Source organism: Thunnus albacares, chromosome 21 (genome assembly GCF_914725855.1).
Source record: "Thunnus albacares chromosome 21, fThuAlb1.1, whole genome shotgun sequence".
NCBI lineage: Eukaryota > Metazoa > Chordata > Actinopteri > Scombriformes > Scombridae > Thunnus > Thunnus albacares.
In genome coordinates this window covers 9,117,016-9,139,648 of record NC_058126.1, presented here as the reverse complement: position 1 = coordinate 9,139,648, position 22,633 = coordinate 9,117,016, and the positions used below count along the sequence as shown (strand labels likewise).

Here is a 22,633-nt window from a genome sequence, read left to right as displayed (position 1 = left end):
CTATAGATTAATTTGATGATTATATACCAGATTAATCATTTTGTCTATAAAATGTCAGCAGTGTATAGTGAAAAATTCCCATCACTATTTAACCAGAGGTATCCTATTCATATATAGCTTTTTTAAAAAATCCAACCATCAGTAAAAACCTCAAATAGTCATTTTACAATGATATATGAAACAGAGAATGTTTGGTTTTAGCTCAAAAAAATGGCATCAAACAATTAATCAATTATCAAAATAGATGCAGATTAATTTTCTGGTGATCGACTTAATCGACTAATTGTTTCAGCTGTGATCACAAATGTGAACTGCAACACTCCAGCAACTGTAAATATAGTGACACCACATTAATAAAGAGCACATAAGTAAGAGACTACAGTTCTTAGTGGCTTTGATGATAACTTATTTGATGGGTGTGGCAAACTGTCACTTTTATGAGCCGTGCCGGTTCTTAATTGGCTTTGTAAAGGACCCTCCTCTCATTGGTGGGGAGCTATTATAGAACAGCAGTGACTGTCAAGGTATTACCCAGCGCTGGCAGCCCGCCGCCTCACATCGTCTTCACCACCTCAGGCAGCCGCTGTTCTTATGAAGGTTTCTCATCACAAATAGTAGTTAGAGTAGCTTCCTTTTTAAAAATGTCAGTTAAAGGGATAGTTCACATTATTTGAAGTGAGGGTGTGTATAAGATACTTATCCATAGTCACTGTATTACCTGCAGTAGATGTCAGTCGGCACACCCCTGGTGCCGCAACAGCACTTTCTGACCCAATCAGCTGATCTACAACGTAATACAGCGTGCAGCATGCGTAGGGATATGGAAGTACTACTGTTGAGATAATATAGTTCCTAAGGAAAAGGCTGTCTGACGGCAAGGTAAATATAGCGTACATTTAAACGGATATGGATTTTTTTTAGGTTTGTCTTTACGGTACAGACCGCCATCTACTGCAGTGTCTCATACAACCCTATTTTTTTTTAAAAAAATCTGAACTATCCCTTTAAAATGCCTTGTCTGCAATTAGAGAAAATGCTGTTTTTAGGAAGGAAATATTTTTGTACAATTCTCAGTTTTTAGTTCAAATATGTCATGCTGGAACAGAAGAAATTAAGAGTCACTTTTCACCATTTTTGACTCAGCCTTGTGCCCTACAGACGTCATGCTGTAGCAGTGTAGAAATGTGGAATTTCCATTACTCTGATCTCTGGGCTCTGGGCTCCAGACCCTGCGATCCCACTCTGGGGGCCAGTTACATCAAGTAACAAGACCAGGGGAACAGGATCATAAATCCTCTCCAACTCTCCTCATTTTCCATCCTCCCTCTGTCCCTCCCTTTCCTCCCTCTCTCGCCTTCACTTCCATCTCTTTCATGTCCATCTCTTACTGCGTTCGGTAAATGATTCGGGCAACCTAAATGCAACAATTTAAAACATTACCACATGTTGGTTTTAAAATGCCTTTAGTCTGGTTAAGGTTCTGCTAAAGACCATTGACAGTTTTAATGTCTTTTCTCCCTGTTTCTGTTTATCTCCTACATCACAGAAAATTTCACTCCTTTTACACCCTCTCCTCACCAATGAAAATTAATTCATATCACATAAAGCGATTCTTTTCTCTCAGCCCTTCGTTATCTCCCTTATCAGATGTGGCGTCCATTACATCTGAAAGCGTGATAAAGAATGGTTTCATAATGTCGTTTGGGATGAGCCAAAAAGAAGCCCTTCACTGCTTTTGTCTCCCATGATACCTCACTTTTTTTTTTTTTTTTTTTTGAGAGGGAGTCAGCTTGTGAAGATTTTTTTTTTGTTTTTTTCTCCCCCGTGAGCATTCAGCGGGAGCTGCACAAATATGCGCAGTCATGCACGCAGCTGCAGGATGACCGCACTATTCTTATGAATGTCCACTATTTCTTTGACCTTTTTTTTTTTTTTTTTTTTTTTTTTTAACAAATTTGGGATTAGAGTTTATTTAAATGGTTTAAATAAAGCTGGGAAACTTTTTGTTTTTGTTCCTTAGAACCAAAATAATAATAATAAAAAAATTCCCAAAGCAGGCGTATTAGGAGTTCCTCCCATTCATATCAGTTTTTTTTTTCACTTATATTGCAGGTTTGTGAAACATCCTCCTCTGGGTATATCCAAAATTTCCACCAGTCTGTCTTTAAGCCTCCCAAAGCTTCATCAAGCCTGAGCTTGGCACCACCACGCACTCAGCCCCTTCATGATTAAATATCAAGGAACTCCACTTGACATTTTATTAGTCCAACAAGATGGATGAAATGGCCAGAATAAAGTAGGCTGTGTCTGTTCACTTTCCCACCAGCGCTTGCCTTTCTTCTGTCCGGCTTTCCCTTCCCTCCTCTACAAGAAGTATGTATTAGGAAAACGTGATGGATTTCATTCTGCAAAGGAGATTTTCAGCGCAGAGAAGGAAACATATATTTTTGTGTCTTGTACCTGATGCTCCTGTTCCCCTTCCCTCTGTGTCTCTCGCTCCCTCCCCTCCTTTTTCCTCCCGACCCCCCCCCCCCCTTTTTTTTTTTCTCTGTTGTTCTACCTCAGATCTCTGTCTGAAGGATTAACCATCTCCAGCAGTGTGTCTCTGCTGTCTTGTAGCGCTGTGTATTGTTTGTGATTTGCTCAGGCCCATCCGTGCGGCTGCTCATTTCAGCAGCCCAGTGTGACGTGGTGAATTGAGGGGGGATCATGCGGAGCCGTCTCACGGATCCACGCCGCTCCTCGCAGCCCTGGGCCACACTCATTCTCCTCACCTCCCCTCACCTGAGATGGGCTGCAGACGCGCACGCTCATTACCTGACTTGTCGGGTAGCGAAGGCGATGGGGTGTGGAACCTGAACCCTGTTTGGCTGCAGGCGTCAGCTGAGTTTCTGTGTAAAGGCGTCAGGGCCATCGAGACACTACTTGAGAGGAAAAGGAAAGATAGATGTGCTTCCTTCCTGTTTTCAGAAGTTTAACACTTCAACACCCAGGAGTTCTCTCCTGTCTCCTCTCTAGCCCGAGGCATGCTAGGAAGAACTCAAAACACTGACTGAGAGCAGGACTACTTCCACCTGTGCTAACTCTCCTGATGTTTAAAAAAAAAAAAAAAACAACAAAAAAACTGCAATCAAGTAATTTGCAGCGAGCAGAGATGAAGGTGAAATGTTCCATGCACATTGCTCTATTTGCAAAAGGGAAAAATCAAGCATGAGAGAGGACCAAAGAGGAAAAAAAAAAGCAACAAGAAAATATTTTTTGGTCTCATGTTTGTTCCCTGATTCCAGCCCCCTTGAAATTACAGGAAAAAAGGCAGGCTCATTTTGTGTAATTTCACTTTCATGTTTTCATTTTCTTGCTATACACTCTGTTGATTCGTTTTGGTAGACATTCTTATCTCGATGGCTTAAATTACATTTAATTGCAGTGTGGAAAAATGGTTTTTGAAACAGCCTGCAAAAACAAAACAACAAACCCTGCTGCGTGGCAAAGCAGAACATAAACTTCTCGAGACGGCGATTGTGTTCGCTTGTAATTCGGAACCTGCACGACGAGTGGTGAGAAGATATGATTCTGTCCTTTTTTTTGATAAACCGTAATCCTCTGGCTTTGTCGAAGTGCAAGGAGCGCAGAGGAGCCCTCATCTAAAACAAGACACATTTTTTCATGTGTGACACACCTTCGACGGGTTCATGACTCCTCTGGAGTTCACACACACACACACACACACACACACACAGCGGTTATAACCACAGCCTCTGACACCTGGACCCGTGTGTTATGACTTGAGCCTGTCACACTCACTGACTCCTGTTGATAAACATATGTTATCACTCCAGTAGCATGGAAGTGATACGTGCCTACAGGGATGTACTGTACATCTCTGTGGCAGGACAAGTGTGTGCTCTCTTTGCTGCTTATATGTAGACAATGTGAGACACACAGGGGGAGGAGACGGAGAGACTGAAGGAGAGTGCTCGGGTATTCAACTGGACAGCGAGTGTGTGTGTTTGTGAACTGACTGTGCAGTGTATGGGAATGTCTGGCACGCCTCCAGAGGTATCCCACAGATAGGGAATCCTGCTTGATGTGACCATGAATAGAAAGCCTTCCCCACCCCCTGAACCCACCCAGCCCTTTGATGTCAGGGGGTCACACAGAGCCCTCGCAGCTCCGGGGGGGCATAGTTACTCCCAACGCCTGGCAACCTCCACATGCCCTGCCAGGCCCGCTGTCTGCTCTGCCCAGCCAGGAGAAAAGCTTAAAGCAGAAACTGCTGCTGATCTGCAAGGAGGAAATTCAGATTACATGGACTGTATAACTGTCGATGCTCGTAGACGAGGCCAAAGTACAAGTTCTTGGCCTCAGTTTAGTCACTCAAATTGACTAATCGAGTTCTAAAAATCACATAATGTTCGTTTCATATAAGAGGGCCGCAGCCAGACGACGATTAGAGATTAGATCTCTGCGACATCCGTTCTGTTAATGCAACCTTAACGAAACCCGCTGAGAATTATTATCTGACTCTATGGTTTTAGCATCTTTCAGCTCATTGTTTTTGCTTTTATAACGTTACTGTTTTGGCTTATTCTCACTGCTCCCATTAGCATTGTTTCCACACACAACACGCAGGTGTTTTCAGAATGTTTCCAGCACCAAACAGTCAAAGTTAGCGACTAGCTGGTGAACATAGCGGAGCATTTAGCAATGAAAGATATTTTTCTGAAGAGTTGTTGAAGACCAAAACAGAGCTAAAAGGAGAGTGAATACTGGACTAACATGACCAGAAACATTCATGTTGATGTTACTCTTCGTCCACTGGATGTGTAAATAGTTTCGCCATATCAACTTAAAAGATGATAATATGTTCACAACTTGTTTCTGCTTCCCCCGGTGGCAAAAAAAAACAACCTTTGTCATTGCATTTCAGCCATCTTCACCGCCACTTGTACGATGTTTGGCCTCATGGGTAAAGCTTGGCTCTGTTGCATCGTTCTCTGATTGGTTAATTAATGCCTCAGTGATGATCACACAGTATAGAAGCAGTCATTGAGATACTGTATTTGTCAGTTTTGTCTACATTTAATTGACCTTTTCGTATTATCTACACTCAAAAATGAACTTTTAAGCTCAAATTTGAATGGATGAAAGTTCATAACAGTGCTGAGGATAATGGAAAGTTTGAACATCTAGAGTGTCATGTGAACTGAGCGAACTCCAGCTGCTGTTGAAGACCAACTAATATGGTCCTGGAACAAGTGAGTAGGTGGCCCTTTAGTTAAGATTGATTTGTCTACTGAGTATAAGGGAACTGCAATTGATCATACCTGCCAAGGGACCAACCTAATGGTAATTTTGGCACTGTTAGGCGAGTGATTTGATCATATCAACTCCGTCAGTGACACAACTTGTATTGTGTGATCAGCTGTATGGGAAAAACAAAAAAACAATCGAACAAAGAGTCGAAGGCTAAAGAAAGTTGGTTTCTTAACATAGCCTGGCAAGCAGACATACGTCAGTCATGTCTCTGAAAGATTTATGACGTGACAATCATATGTCAGCATTTTTGGAAATCTTTATTCGCCATCTGCATCGTGCCACGATAGCATCATATCAAACGTGTCCGCTTTGGAGTGTTTTTGAAAAGCTTTGTTTCGGGGGTAGAAATTGTGTGGAAAAAGATGTATTTTTAAATGTATCCACTTTAGAGGGGATGTCAATTCTTTATTTGCTGAACCAGCCAGATCCAGAAACCAATGCGTTGACTAAAGGTACATTAGATCTAAAAATAAAACTGAGTTAAATTTAAGCTGCTCTGTAATATCCATGACTAATGTGGAAAATGAAGTCATCGGAATGTGCTTCAGTGGCAGAGCCTAATGAAGACTTTCCCATCTATTCATTAAGCACCCACAATATATCCACCTTCTTCTGTTTGTGTCTGTCTTCCAGTCTATGTCTGTCTTCTCTCTCTCCCCTTGTCTCGGCTCCCTTTTCTCTCTCCTTGGGTCTCAGCTGGCTCTGTTCCTGTGGCCCTTTGATCTCAGTGAAAGGGTTTGGAGCTTTAAAGTGCTTCTGTTTCCGCTGTCAGGAGCCCCTCTCTTCCTCCTCTCTGGTTTAGGCTTTCAGAGCGGTGGCAGCCTTGCGCTGTAGCTGGGTGGGTTAGGAGGTTGGGGGGTTGGTGGGTGAATTGGGGGGGTGGGTGGGTGGGGGGACAGGTTTCTATGAGGTGGTGAGATTGAGGTGAGGTTAAGGGGGGGATGGGCGTGTGATGCTGTCAGCCTCGGTCAGGAGAAGACCTGACACCTGACTGATTCCCGTTCCCTCCAAAAACCCCCAGTTCCCAACTCACTCAGCCCCTTGTGGCCACAGGCGTAATTTGTCAAGAGGAGACACTGGTACACCTGGGTTTGACTTAAACCCTCGTATTTTTATTCTACCTCTTCTTACTGTATATTTCATATATATGAAAACACCATCTTCAAAGTGTTGAACATCCCTCCAGTACATTGCATTAACATATTGTGCAACTTGGCTGCTATAGCATTATTTTGTCAACTCCTATTAAGAAAAAAAAAGTGTAACTTGGCTTTTGCCATAATACAAAGTGATGTTATTCAGTGAAGTGCTTTGGTAGCCAATCAAATATGTGCAAATGCACATCGAGCACTGTATTTCTACTGTTTATGTAGCAATTGTTGCAATGCAAAAAAACCCAAAAAAACATTGATAATTTCAAGGGTAGTAAAATCCTTCATCATAATATTTATAATAATAATAATTATAAACTAATGTGCAGTGTTTTGCTAAGCCACCATAATGGTGTATCTATTGGACTCTCTGTACTATATTTAATTGTCTCACCAGTGCCTGAAGCACTTCCATAAACACAGCCCCATGCATTTTTTTTTTTTTAAAATGCAATTATTTTAAGTGCTGTTTTTGGTCTGAATGTGCGCTTACTTTGATAAGGATTTGTTCTGCAAGTCATGCAGGTCCCCCCGTACCTCTTCAAACCCACTGAATATGTGCCACGTAGGCATACATTTAGTCCAGTCATACTATGTTAGCTAACACAAGGCTACATACATTTAACTGCCTGCTCATTATTTTCACTTACAGTCAATGTAAAACAAACCAAAACACAACACAGCAAATAACCACCTGTATCAAGTCAAGGTAACTTGGAACGTATAATTAACCAACACAAATGCAATGTTTGTAGCATTGAATCGTATCCATAGCAACAAGTGTCATAGTGGTGAAGTAGGTGGTTGTGAAGGGTGCTTTTGACCTATATATACTATTTAAATATCAGTTATATAAATAAATAAAATAAATGAGACCATGATATTTTTTTTTTTCTAAAATTAAGACCATATTTTCATTTCTGTTGCTGGTTTGCAAATCCAATTTAGTTAAGAGGATAAATATGTTGGAAGTGTTTCCATTGAACTTTCATTATAATTTGCTGTGGTAACTTTTAATGGCCGTTGCTCAAAAGTCTCAATATTAATTTTGTAAAGATTTATCAAGATTAAATATGATGCGCTGTACTGTTTGTGAAATATAAGGACTGGGTTTAATCTAACATCTGTTGGAGTTGGTACATATTGTGACTCAGCTTTTTTTTTTATTTCATTTTAACTCTCCTCTCTGGACTCCAGCAGCTACACAGTTCTTGGATTATTGGATTTGGACTCTCCTATTTCCAGAACACTTCTGTGAAGTGCACATCAAGAAATTTTCATTTTATTTCATGCGCAACCATTTCATGCCCGAGCTATAAGTATTTTGCAAAGCACAGTTTCCTGTTTTAGCTGACCGCTGTGTCACTACCATCAGGTCTAACTGCTGCACCACAATGATACCTTCTGTGCTTCGGTGAAGTCATCAACCGTTCACCGCAACTGTGTGTTTCAACTGCAGCGCTGACCAAAAAACTTATTAGTGTTGATATAACCTTGTTCCAAGCAAAGATTCAAGGCCTGTTTACATGAACACACACCCCTCCATGAAACCTCAAAACCTTATGGGGGCATATTTACATTTGGCAAGTACATATTCATCCAGTGAAATAAGACGACAGTTAAAAATCCACAGACTGCCCCGTGTAAACATGCAATGTCTTAAAGAGGCGCTGGCTGGTTTAAGTCTGGCCACGTGAAAGGAAATGGCTTCCATATGTCAGGAGCTCAATCTTTCCTTGTGCCCTGTTTGCAGGATGTCTTCTTTTGAGGGTTCATACAAATTATAAACCTACGAAGGGAAAGTAGAGGAACGGAGGGAAAAGGTTTTTTTCTGTGGTAAGAAGTAGCCTGCAAAACCCTGCGGTAGAGCTTTGATGTAAATCTTAAATCAGGTGTAACTAAGACGCTACTTCTCTGGCGCACACCTACGCTCGCACACAGGGCGAACATTCATGCGCGCGCACACACACACACACATACTGCACGTTGTCAGATTACTTCCTTTCGTCATGTTGATTAATGCATACTGGCAGATGCTAAGGCGATCACGGCCCTGCAGAGAGCGGCTGAACGCCCAGGATCGGCCGTTCCCTTGCTCTTTCTCTCACACATACAGACACACCGCACTCCTCTAAACCATCCATCTCTCTCCTGTCCTCCTCAAATCCCCTCACACCTGGCTCTGCGCCCCTTGAGACCTCTTTTTCTCTCCTCCTCCTTTTACTCCCCCTGTTCCCTAACTCTTCTCTGTCCGCCCTTCCCTCCCAATTCATAGTCCATATCTTCACACGCTCCCTCCTTTTCCACCTCCCGACTACTGTTCGTGCCCTAACTGTTCCCACCTTCTCGGCAGCCCTCCCTCATATCCTCTCTCCGCACCTTCCTCCTCTCCCTCTCTTTCTCTCTTCAAATGTTTCCCTCACCTTTCAGCGGGCTAAATTCTCCCTCTTTCTCATGCCACCACCCTGACCATCCCTTTTTTCTTTCTTCCTCTCTCAGTACTCCCGGCCTGCCAGTAGGACTCCGTTCTTATTCGCTTAGTTAATTGGAAAAACAAGGCAAGCAGAGGCATTTAGCCAGGGTCAGTGTAGGGAGACGCAGCCAACGCATGACAGGGTTAATCAGTGTCATGGCAGCCAGAGTGGGTGTCTGGCTCTCCTCAAACAGGCATGTGGAGGGCCAGACGAGGGAAAAAAAAGTCATTACATTTTTCTACCTTTCCTCCTGGGTCCTTATTTCTATATCTAAAATGTCTGAAACGTCATATGCAGCCATTTCAGGCACACAGGAATATTTGTCCCTTATATCGTGCAGTGGACTGCACTCTTTAACCCTCCTCTAGAGTTTTAAATGTAAGTTGCATTCGATGAGATAGATTTCATGTGCAGGATATGGTTAAATGTTTCTGTTTCTGTTTCTCCGTCTCCTCTGTTCTGTTTTCTGTCGTCATAAGTGACAGAGAGTCTCCCTCTTCACTTGCGTGTGCTCCTTTGTGCAGGAGTGTGTACGTGTGTGTGTGTGAGATGCTTGGTCAACCATGTGACATCAAAGTGAGCGTCACTCTGCAGCTGTGTTGTGATCGGTGCAAATGAGGCATGTAATGGTGGCGTGTGGGCACATGACTTGCTTATCATAAACACACACTCTCTCTCTTTTTCTCTCTCTCTCTCTCCCTCTCTCTCTCTCTCATACACACACACACACACACACACACCTGTTTTTGAAGTGTACAGTTGCCCTCAGCATGGCCTGCTCGGTGTGGAGGAAGTAAAACATTTCTCATGAATTGTTTGACAGGAGACGTGCAGAAATGCACGAATCGAATGGAGGTGGGAAGAAACAACATTCCATGACCATTGTGTTTTCGGTGTCAGATACAATCCCTAAATCTGTCACCTTCGCGCACTTTTAACAGCGAGGATTCCTCTGAGATTCCTCTCGGCCTTTTCTCATACACCTGCCTCAGCATCACTGAGACATGTTGTCACACACTTGACGCAGTGAAAGCCTTGAAAATGGTCCCAGAGCCCCTTTTTGGGCTAATTACAGAAAGGCTCCTGAAGACTAAAGTTTGTGTGTGTGAATGCCTGTGTACACATATGTCCTCGAGTGTGTGTTGTTTCCGCTCCTCGGTGCTCATTATTGGCCCTGGCCTGAGCTCTTTCATTAGGGGGGCTGTGAAGTGGAGGGACGGCGGGGCCGGTAGGGGATCAGGGGACGGGGCGGAGGTCGTAATTGGGCTGTTCCGCTCCCCTGGCCTTCCTCAAGGTCACTGTGAGACAAACTCTGGGCCAGGTCTCTCACTCTTTCCTCCCCTTTTCTCCCAGCTTTTCCCACCCTTTTCCTCCATCTCACCTCCCTCTTGAAAAAACCTCCACTTTTTCTCTCCCTCCCTCCTTTTCGCTCATCCTCTCCTTCTCCTGGGGTCTTTTGTCACAGTAGACTAGTCCACCGGGGAGCGGCAGAGAAGTGGAGGGGCTAATTCAGTCTAATCTCTTAGCCTGTTAATGTCTGGCTGATATGTGGATTTCTCCACATCCTCAGGGGAAGGCCTTTGTGGTGAAGGCCATCATTATGAAGTTTCCTAGCCCTCCTAGCCAATTATAAGAAGGGAGACAAATTAGTTCATCTCAAACTTGGCTCTTAAGAAGTTTTCCTGATTGTTCTCAACTTTATTTCACATCTCGGGCCAGAGAGACAGTTCACAGGAAAGGTTTTTGATAAAGAAAATAGCCCGATTGTGTTCATATTTCCTATTTTAAGGAAGATCGTGAATTTTCTCTGAGACTCAATGGTGGATTTTCGCACGGCGTTGTAGCCACCATGTGCAATTCTGTACACAGTTTCAACTCAAAGCCAAGTTTGAAGCCATCTGAGTAAAGTGGTGTAGCGTTGCTTGTCTGGTGCTGGTCAGCGGTGAGCTCGGTCTAACATTTCCCTCTGATTAAGATGCAGTGGTGAAAGCTGCCTTTGATCTGAGGAAATGTCTGCGTAGGGAGCAGTTGGAATGCAGCGCTCTCCTCTCTGCCTTGCAGATGGAGGGAGAGAGATAGTGTCACAGTCCATTTGTCTGGCCTTGCCACCGCCAGTCCACCCACGGTAGCAGAATCTGTTTGTTCAGAGCCAGCCAGGCCTAATGAAACGAGCGTGTTGTTGCTTTTACATGTGTAAATGTGTGGATTCGAGTGGCTTATTGATGTTTTATCTTTTGTTTATATCATGTCGGTCACACAAGAGCTGAATCAGTGCATAATTCAAGATGTTACTTAATTAGTCTGATTCCTGAAAGCACATTTCAAAACGTCCAGCTCATTCGTGAGATGTCGGTTACGATCTAACTGTCCTCTTATGAGAATTATCTATCGCAGGAATGTTTACACTAGCTTCAACTTTCATTAAACTTCATTCAAACTTTCAACTGAAAATGAGTGTTCCTGTGATTACTGTCTAAAAATCACTCAAATTAGCATCACTGTTTACAGCACTTACACACATTTTCCTCAGTAAGTGCTCTAAGTTTTGAAGCACATTCAAAACATGTACTCACTTCCTTTCTATATTTCCTTTTTCTCTGTGTTTTTTTCTGCAGGCCTCCTGCGCTGGCGGGCAGTCCAGCTTTCTCCGACATCTCCCTCATCCGGATCTCGCCCCAGCGGAACCCCTCCGTGGGGGCGGAGTCGCCCTTTCACCCCTCGCACCCCTACATCAACCCATACATGGACTACATCCGTTCACTTCACAGCAGCCCCTCCATCTCCGTTCTGTCAGCCACCCGGGGCCTCAGCCCTGCAGATGGTGAATAAAGTGAAACATACACCGACGCACACAAAGCTCAACGCATATACACACACACACTCAGGGGCGCAGATGCACACTCAGCACGCACATGCACATCTGCACACAACCCCAGCGGAGCAGAAATAGACGATAAGGACTCAGTAGACCCTTAAAAATAATTGTTGAAATCGATTAGTAAGGTTCGATTGATAGTAGGAGGGAACTCGATTCTCTGGATCAGTTTAATTCCTGTTTGAGATCAGAGGAGGTCAGGTGAGAGGCAACCAGATCCATCTCTATTAAGACTCAGGGGTTGGTGAGATGTTATCTGAGGGAGGGAGTGTGTGGATTGCAGTATTATGAGTGTGGCGTGATCCGTGTGGGTGGGGGCGCAGGTTGGAGAGAGGCTAATCCTTTTGATCTGTGAGTCATGTCAGAGACCTCTGGAGGATGCATCAGTGAGCGGCAGGGTCACGTACAGTTACACTGTGCACACCGGGGGAGGGTCGGATTCAAGTTCAGGGTTGGGGTGTGTGTGTGTGTGTGTGTGTGTAGGGGGGTGGGGGGTGGGGGTTATTGTGTTCTACAGGAGGGAGCATTTGTTTCCTGCGATCTCAAGATGGATGTGGACTGGGAAATCAATTACAGTGGACACCAGAACCACTCAAATTAAAAAGATTTAAAAAAAAACCCCAAAACAATACAAAATATCTAATAAAATCCAGAAGGAAGAACTCCAGCTTTAAAATAAATATGCTAAAAGCTACGCTAAAAGCAGCTTAGTGTTGTTTTGATGATGATTTTAGTATTTAATAGTGCTGAAACAAGAGGCTCATTAACTGATTTGACAGAAAATGAATCAACAACATCTTTGATCATTTTGAAGACTAATTAAGTCATATATTGTTTTGTTTTATATCATTGCAAACTAAATACTTTGGGGTTTTCGACTAAACTAAACACCCAACATGAAGATGTCATCTTGCATTTTTCACTATTTTCTGACATTTTAAAGACTAATTTTTTGTTCATAGATTAATGTCCAGAATAATAACTCTATAACAAAAAAAATCCTTAGTTGCAGCCTTATGAAGCAAAGGTGTCTTGTACCATCCAGAGGTAAAAAAAAAAAGAGTCAGAGGTAAAACTGCTGTAAATTTTCCACCATTAAAAATAAGCTGATCAAAGAGCTTATTTGCCAGAAATCTATCTTCACCTTGAAGGTCTTGAAATGGCCCGATGACCTATTCCGGCACTCATGTCCTCAGCCATCAACCTTTTGGCACTTCAGCAGCAGAGACCCACTTTAACTCCCCATCTTGTGTTGAAGTGTATTTCTGAAACGGCAGATAGCTGGGGCATTTCCTCCACACCAGCACACTCCACTCCATCTCACCCAGGTCTGTTAAAAGCTGTATCTATGTGAAAACTACGAGTCTGTGCTCGCAGCCTCACTCAACCCCTCTCGTGCACTCTACTCTTTCTGCGAACAGGAAGTGTATACTCGAGCTGAAACTCTCTACCCGCCAATTTTCCATTACCACAACATAATGTGCACCAGTCTCAGCTTGCTTTAAATCAAAATAGTTTCTCCAACCTACCACGCGATCCTCTTTCAATTCATAAGGCTGTGAATTGTGAATGAGCCACCTAATTACTCCTTTAATCAATCTGGTGATTAATTAACCCATCAGCTTTTGTGTTGTTAGTATATCACCACGCTTACAGGGAGCCTCCTACTTCAATATGCAAAGATTTTTTCTTCTACCAAAAAGTACATTTGAATAATGATGAATTAATTAACAGAATCTAATGGAGATTTAAAGTGGGTGGGATTTAGTGCCACCCTCTTGCTGCCACACATTTGCTTTCACATCTTTTTTTTTTTTTTTTTTTTTTTTTGCTCCTCCCTCACAATATTTCTCTCTTTTCCGTGTGAGTTCAGAGGTAGGCTTGCCCCTGATCCTATTGTTGTGCTGAAGGAGCACCCGGTGGCTCACCAAGTCCTGAGGCACGTCTCTCCCTTCTCCATGTCGAGTGCCACACTGACAGCCATCCCCCACTCCCCCCTTTTTTTGCCCCCAGGATCGCACTCTGATGCCAGCATTTCTGATTTAGAAATTCTGCAAAGCCCTTTTCTGTGCGTGGATACTGAATGGGCCACATTATGGTTGAATGCAAAAGCAAAGCTAAGGCGGAACAGTGGAGACAATTAAGAAACTCCCCCTTTCCACTGAAGACATAATACCCAGATCGAATTAATTTAGAATTTTTTCTTACATTCATTCAACCAATCATGGATGCATATTGCAGGCATACAGGCCAGCCTTAAGAGGAAATCTCCTCATACAGTGTTTCTTTATTTATTTCTTCAATTGGGGAAAAAAGAGCAGCAGCACTCTGTGGGTCTGAACCGATTCCATATTTGCATCCAAAACCACAGTGTTAGTCTTTTCCCTCTCTCTTTCTTAGAATATTTGCATAAGGAAGCCCACCGCCAGATGTTTATTTTTAGGCTACGGTTCAAGGACTTACAGCACTCTATAACTAAGGGAATGACTTGGAAAAGAGAGGCATTTAGAAAAAGAGAGAGAAAGTAAAGTGGAGGCAGAAATCGTTTGCTGTATCTTTATGCATGCAGATCTATCTGGGCAGATTTAGGCCTTTTGTTTTCCTATAAGGGAACAGAGTCGAGGAGCAGGTTGCATATCTGCAGACTGCAGCCCTGATGTGTACGACGCACAAGCACCATCTCTGGCATAAGATGTGTCAGCCCACATACTCTTACCACACACACACACACACACACACACACACACACACACACATATATGTACTTGTGCACTCTCTCCAAGTGATCAAGGAACAGAAAGAAGAGGAGAAAAGGCTTTTTAAGAATTGTATTGTAAGACGATCAGTTATGCTGTGCTCGGCATGAATGCATCAATCAAACACTAATGCACACTCACTGTAATCTCTGAGCAAGCATCCCGTAATCCCCAGTGAGACTCTCTACTTCAGGTGACGCTCCCTGTGCAGCTGTTTTGCTTAACTTGATGGTGTTGCTAATGTGCTCATTACTGTTCTGCTGAGCTGATTATCATCTAATGTAAATGAACACAAGTTTATAACGCAGTGCAGGTGCTTTCCCTGTCATGTTTTTCTCACTACCTAATTCTTTTTTTTCTTCCCCTTTATCTTCTATCTGTTCTTACCTTCTCTTCTACAAATATTATCTCTCTACCCACATCTTTTTTTTTTTGAAAATGTCCTTCTCTACATCGTCTTCATCTCCTCACTCTTTGGTTTATTTGTTTCCTCTTTGCTGACCGGACTGTCTCTCCTGCTCCAGCTCCTCACACAGGTCTGACCACAGCTGAGTACTACCACCAAATGGCTCTGCTGGCGGGCCACCGGAGCCCGTACACGGCCGACCTGCTCCCCTCTGTGGCGTCCACGGCCGGCGCCAGCAGCGCTAGCGCTCTGCACATGGAGTATCTGCAGGCGATGGAAAGTAAGTCTGCATTGATCTCACGCATGACTCATGAACCTCTCAGAAGGTGTAGCGACACAACCCACGATCGTATTACTATTATGACATGAGATCCAAAACGGATCTTTCAACACTTTACCTTGGTGATACTAACACATCGGCCAAGTTGAATTAATATAATATATCATTCAGCTTTGCATATAGTCGCCGTGCTGTGAAAACCATGTATCTCCTAGATGTTTTCAGCTTTGTGACCATGCATTTTTCAGATTATCCAATAGGTCTTTAATTTATTTATTTTAAGAAGTAGAATACATTTCTCAAACTCTACAGCAACATGTAAATGAATGATTTTATCTATGCCATTAAGTGTGGAAACGTGTGGGTGTCTATGTTAAAACAGATAAATATGGTTGAAACATTTTTACACACATCTAGGCTACATATAACTACTATATATTTTAGTATGTGGAAGGTCCTGACTGCACATTAAAATGTGATCATTGAAATGATGTTTTTTAGGTAACCTAGACATCCAAAAAACTTTCACCAAAAATGAGCCCTGGTTGAAAGACGCTTACCAAATCCACGCCTACTGGGATTGCACTTCAAAGTATTATTAGTGCACACATGCATATTAAAGCATGGGTGGCCCCAGTGGGAATTCAACCCTTAAACTGCACTTTCATAATACACCTAGCTTGTCCTATATATAGATCAAGCTACAGCTCAACCGCAGCGAGGAGAGACCTGCAACTTCACTGTGACATGATTTAAATGAGCCATTGTCTTAATGTGTTGGTCTCAGGACTGTGTGCAGAGGACTTATGCTAATGAGTTATTTTAAAGTGTAAATAGGAAATTAAACGCACACTGAATCTTAGAAAGGTCGGACAGCCTCACCCCGCTCCCTTTGATGAGAATGTATTTAGTCAGGCAGACGCCGCTTTCATGGAAATCCGGGGTGAAGTTCCCCGTATTCCTCAGAACAAACTAATTAAAACTAGCCAAACTTGTGCGGGTATCAGAAAATTAATTGCTATTAAGTGGGAATTGGAATGTCCCACCATTCATCACTGGAGAAATCCTTTCTTCTTTGTCACTTTTTAAGATTAATAGACCGAAACAAAACAAATAGGGCCAAATTTAAGTGGAGATGCAGTGCTCTTCACTTAAAAATCGCCTGTGATCATTGCTGGTAATAACTCATCATGTTTCAACAATGTGTGTTCCAACGCCTGAAAAATTAACACTTTAAAGCTTTGTTGGATTTGAGAAAAAAAAAAAAAAAAAAAAAAAAACATACAAAGAGCAGAGTCTATCAAGAGGCTTCCACTGATAATCTGGGCTACCATGTTACTGCGGCTATTTTAGTCTATTTCACATCAGTGTAATTACCTTCAGCGAGAGCTGTGCTAATGAAACAATGGGCCTGTCCTGCCTATTTGCGCTTTAATGGGCTATTGTCTACGTTCTTACTGCCTAATTAGTGCCAAGGCTCTCATAGATCACTAAAGTCTGTATTTGTGGTCTTTATTAGATCATTTCTGTGCTATATTTCCTGTATTAAGATGTTTTTCTTATTAATGGGCTCACTTTTAGTTACATTTAAGCATTTTGAACACATTTTGTATAACAATCCAATTAATTGTAATTATTAATTATACTTTGTGAACTGTAATTTTAGTAGACTGAGAGTAATTTTATCTATACAAATGTTGAGACAAGTCTTTGTGTTGAAAGGTAATTAAAATGTTATGTTAAGAAACAGGATTATTGCCATTTTTCATGTCCAGAAGTGTCTTTACTTATCTCCTAAATCAACTATTCTGTTACACAAAAAAATTCTGGTCAGCCTATTTACACTAGAGGCCTCCCCTGCGACAGCGTCCCTCTGAGGTGGCCCCCAGGTGTGACGACGAATGTTCAACCCCAGTTTTGGAACCAGCTTTTATTTCCAACACCGTCAGTCCGGCCTGCCTGAACCCTCCCTGGCCGTGAGAATTAATGACGCAGCACGTAACCAGCCGTCCCGTCCATAAATCAAGAGGAAATTAGAGGGACAGTCCTGCTACGAGCCAGGACGCTCCTCTCTCTGTCTCCCCGGTTGGCCGATTTATCATTTGGGCTGCGCATTAATAAACACCAATCCCATGAGGCTTTGTAGTGGTGGGACGCCGGCCCTCTCCTCAGCAGTACCCCTCTTCTCCTAATTCACCACAAGTGGAGGCTGTCCCTCACACTCATGTGGATTCGACTTGTTAAAAAAGTGTCAGGTGTGTCAGATTTTGGATGTAGAAGGTTTTATTTTGCTCAATCCAGGAGGATAAAGGACATTTTTTTTTTGCAAAGGGATTAGACATATGATTCAAGCTGAATGAAACGGTGAAGCAGACATGTCAAGGAACGTCACATGACAGTGGACTGAATTGTATTTAGTGATTGTGTACGCTCAGGGATTTGTATGTGTGTACACCCTCCTCACGAAGACATGAAGAAAAAAAAAGGACAGATTTTCCATACAATGACAATGTAAAGGGGGTGTTGCTCTCCATACAGCTTCATGCTGTAGTCGAAACTCAGGCCTACGTATGCCAGAACACCACCGCTGTTGCCACAGAGGCACACACACACACATTCACATCCACACACTCTGATTACCATGTGAATGGAGCGTTCTGTAATCGTTGGATGTGTCAAACGAGAGATGGAGCATTTACGTTTGGGAGATGGATGGATTGTGGGGGACGTAAATATAGAGGGGGGTTATCGGGGCTGCGTAAGCTGGTTTTGTCTGCCTTTATAAAATAACTCAAAATGTTTTATTTCCAAGTCTTGAGTCACAAAGTCATTGTGTCAGTTCACGCACAAAGCGCGACATCCCCTCGGTGCTTTTTTCCCCTCCTTCCATCTCCCTCTGTTTTTCTCTGTCTTGTTTGTGACATCTCCATGTGAAAAGACAACAAAAGTCATGTTTTAATCTCTACCCGTGGCTCATTGTATGTGCAGAGAGAATGGTTGTGCCGTTTCCGCCTTTTACCTTTTCAAACCCCCTTTTAGTATTTCCAGTCAACACTGATTGCATTTGAATAACGAGTCAAATTGGACTTGATTAAATATTACCATACACAGTCAGAGCATTTCTCCAACATAAAAGGCATGTTTTCTCATGGATGAAATGCAAGCAGTGCATCAAGTGACAGCTGAACACTCATTCAGATGAGCCTTTTGTCTGATGATTGACAAAAATGTCATCTGTTAGGGTTAGATTAGGTTAGGGTTTGGATGAAGTCAAACAGGAAAAGTGTATAAACCCGCAAATGCTCTCTTTTGATCTGTAACACATTTTTAGGAATTTAACAGACGCTCTTCTCCAAAAAAAAGCCTGAAACGAGGGAGCAGATAACGCTTCATTTACAGCTTTATCAGACATTTAAACGTTGCGTTTTCACTTCTTCTCTCCTTGTACCTTACTCTTAAATAAAATCTCCTCTTCCCTTTATCCCGCAGGCTCTCGTTTCCCGAGCCCGAGGCTGCCATCACGGCCCAGCAGGAAGCGCCCCCTGCCCATCTCGCCCCTCTCTGAGCACAGCTTTGACCTGCAGACCATGATTCGCAACTCGCCCAACTCTCTCGTCACCATGCTCAACAACTCTCGCTCCAGCTCATCCACCAGCGGCTCCTACGGTCACCTCTCCGCCGGAGCCATCAGGTAGCAGAATGTGATTTGGAAATGATCCTGCATGTATTATTCTTAAAGCTCCCAGTTCACGTGGTTATATATCTCAATGATTAGGTGCTTATGCTAAATTATTCTGCACTATACCTCCTAGATATGCTATATGATTTTCCTTGTCTATTCAGATACTGCTTCTGCTACAATATCTATGTGTTTTATTGAATTTATTACAGACATAACCGTAAAAATATCTAATTTAACTTTGTAAGAGGTTAATTTACTCTTAGATATAAAGGTTTCCAGTGAGGATAGAAAACTGATGCTGACTGCCCCTTCCTGCATTTAAGACTATTTTTTAAAACCCTTATTCATTGTAATAAAGGGGCATTCCACTGATTTCACACATGAAGTTAAGTTTTCTCACTGCAAAAATGACTATACAGCCCTTTCTGTTGCTGTTGAGGGAGTTTTCCAAAGACATAATGTCATCATGGGGTATCTCGGATTGGGCTTGAAACAACATTACAAACTGGAGGAGGTGTGGGCTTTGAGGAAGTAGGGGGGGGGATCTAATGACAGATGTTATCAAGTGGCATTATGGAAATTGTAGGATCCAGTGTTTCTTGGGCTTGACCCATAATTGAGACAAAATCAGGAGAAAACTGAAAATCTATTGTCTATTGTGAGTCCTCGAATTTCATGTAAGTGCAATAAAAATGCTGAATGGCCCCTTTTAAGTTATGAAAATAACTTTTATCCTGTCAGGATGTCTTACAGAAGCTGTGATTGACTGTTTCTTTCAAGGTGGCCATTCAGGGACTAACATGCCAATAATGAATCAAACAGCAGGCTCTCCCAAAGCGATGAAGTTCTAACTGATTTGTCTAATATCATTGATTGGTATTTTTCATACAGCACTCTCGCAATACAAAACCTGTGTGTCCTCCCTCAATATTAGCATGATACCCCCTAGTTACGTTGCAGTTTTTTGCATGTGTGTCTGAGAGTAAAGGGGAAAGGAAGTGTGTGGTGGAGTGAATAAGTGTCTGTGTGTGTATCGTCCATGTCAAACCCCCATGTGGGTGACGATCTCCCAGCCAGCCAGTCAGCCTGCCTCCCCGGCGGCTCGTGTCAGTCATCTAGTACACCTCATGGAAACATCACATACATCACGCCCCGGTACCGGAGGCGAGCGAAGGGAAGCAAAAGAAAAGAAGAGAGGGAAGGGAAAAGGAAAGATCCATCGCCCCACCCACAGCCATTGATCAGCGATCTGTAAGAAGAGCCTGATCAATCACACTGTGCGCTCAGCCACTGTCCTAGTGACAGGACCCAAATAGCCAGAGCCAACAGACTGATGAGTGATATGACAAGCGGATGGGCCCCCAAATGTGTCTCGGTCCATTGATTTCCACTCGGCTCGTAATAAGATCAGCAGACATATGGGTCGCGGCGAGAGCGAAGCGTCAGAGCTCAGGATGAATGGAGGCCGCTGCTGTCGAGCCACACAGATCTGTGTTTATCTGGTGGTTCACCTGTGGTTATTGGAGACCCCAGAGGAGGTTTGGTGGCTTCTGAGATTTTTACTTTACACCACAGGGTCAACAAAGTTAACTCACGTTAAAGGAAAATAAACTACAGGAGGAAACAACTCAGTAACGGGGACATAATTCTGCTTTATTTACAAGGCTATACGATACACTCCGAATTATTTATCAACTGTATCATTTGCCCAGTGGAAGAATGACATATTGTTTTACACAGACCACATGATAATTCACAGTGTGTTAACAAGCTGAACATTCATTGGCAAGGATTTGCCGCCAGCCCTGTGGTTCCAGCATTACCACACCATCTCCTGTCAGATTGTCCTCAGGGATGAGGAGCTATCCAGAACAATCCATTTATTCACTGTGTTTCTCCTCTTTTGCCTCATTGCCTTTGCAACTGATGTTTTAGCACAAAGTTATAATGTCATTATTCATATCTCACCCAAAACAACCTGTTTTCATCTCTTTTCAGCCCAGCGTTAAGCTTCGCCTATCCTCCAACCCCGGTGGCTTTGCACGTGCACCAGCAGCTGATTGGCCGCCAACCAGGCATTGTGGGCTCTGCCTTTGGCCACAGTCCGCCATTGATCCACCCGACGCCGGCCTTCGCCACCCAGAGGCCCGTACCTGGCATCCCCCCCTCTGGGCTTAGCGCCAGTGAGCGCTCAGCCGTCTCCAACGACTCCTCACAGGTGAGAGCGGCGGCAGGCGCCTGTGCGATTCATCATCGCAGGTAATAGATAGCAGCGTCGCATGCCAGCCACATCTCTGCGAAATGTAGCGAACTAACATGGTACAGGCAGGACCCCCCCTCCGAGCACTCATCTCCTGGGAGTTTCCTCCTACTTGTTTTGTCTCTTGTTTTTAGACTGCCGAGCACGGCCCAGAACGTGCCTGCAGCAAACAACAAGGGGCTTGTTAGCATAGAATCCCACTGCTGACTCCATTAATCACTAGAGAGAGAACAAGGATATAGAGTGGGAATATTGACATGGATGGATGGATCCAAAGGGACTTTTTCTCTCCTTCCTAGACCCTTACTGTATGTGCGGGCCCGCATTTGAAGTAAATATTCAATGTTTATTACCAGTCCTTCCTGCTGTTTCCCATCACTTGAATTTTGTGTTATTGGGAATGAGGCTTCATTCAAATTTAGCACACCAAAATTGCCTTTTCCTTCTCTTGAATAAACAGAATATTGCTTTGGGGCCACAGCTGAATCTCATATGTTTCAGCAAAGATAGCAGGACAAATGTGTTACATGTTGCAAAAACCGAGAGGATCGCTACAATTCTTAAGTGTCCTGTAAAAAACTAACAGCATTTTGGAAGTAAACGTTTTCCTGAAGCGATCAGGAACAACCAAAGGAAGCCTGTCTCCTCTTCCAGAAGTTTAAAATCCACTACTTCTTTTTTCTGTTCTGGCGAGCTGGTATGTAACAAGAATTCCCCTAAGGGCAAATTTAAGCCAGGGCCAAAGTCAGGTCATCCATTGGTTCAGCAAATGGTTCATTGAAATGGTTCATGGGTTTGTTTTAATTGCAATGATTAGGGTAGCTAATGTGATACACTGAATTGCATAGTTTTTCATTTGCACAGTTAAAGCTGGGACTAAGGGTACGGAAATCATTACAGTTCAACCATAGTTGTTTTTGCTGGTTGATTAAGTAAATGATTAATTAACTTATAAGGATCACATGCATTTTTAATAATACTGTAAAGGATAACAAAAGAACTATAAAAAAACTTAATTGTCTACATAGTCAATGCCATGCTAGGAGAAGCTGAAAAGGATGAAATTGAAGTTGGGAGTTTTTTCAAATATTTCCTGTTTCCACAGATTAAACCAACAAGTGAATCTGCAGTGAGCAGCACAGGAGACCCGATGCACCACAAACGCTCCAAAATGAAACCAGAGGAAGAGTTGCCGAGCCCGGGCGCAGTGAGTGTCCAGGTATCTACAGTACATTTATTAACAGATATCAAAAACGTTACTCAGTTACTGACTGTGTAGAATAGGAGCCTGTTTAGTTATGAGGCAAACGCCCATTTGGCAAAATTAATACACTCAACACCGGTTGTTAAATCCCAGAATCCACTAGCAGGTTTTTATTTTTAGATTTTTCCACTAGAATAGGAAACACATATAATGGCTGGTGGTCACC

General features: G+C 43.0%; 1 protein-coding gene across 1 annotated transcript in view; it reads left to right on the top strand.

The window, feature by feature from the left end:
- The window catches only part of gli3 (GLI family zinc finger 3), a 95,706-nt gene that overhangs the window by 58,663 nt on the left and 14,410 nt on the right, over positions 1-22,633 (top strand). Inside the window, exons 5-9 of the mRNA XM_044340191.1 lie at positions 11,560-11,765; positions 15,100-15,261; positions 18,751-18,952; positions 20,942-21,161; positions 22,309-22,422. Coding sequence (XP_044196126.1) covers positions 11,560-11,765; positions 15,100-15,261; positions 18,751-18,952; positions 20,942-21,161; positions 22,309-22,422 — 904 coding nt within the window. The remainder of the gene's footprint in view (positions 1-11,559; positions 11,766-15,099; positions 15,262-18,750; positions 18,953-20,941; positions 21,162-22,308; positions 22,423-22,633) is intronic.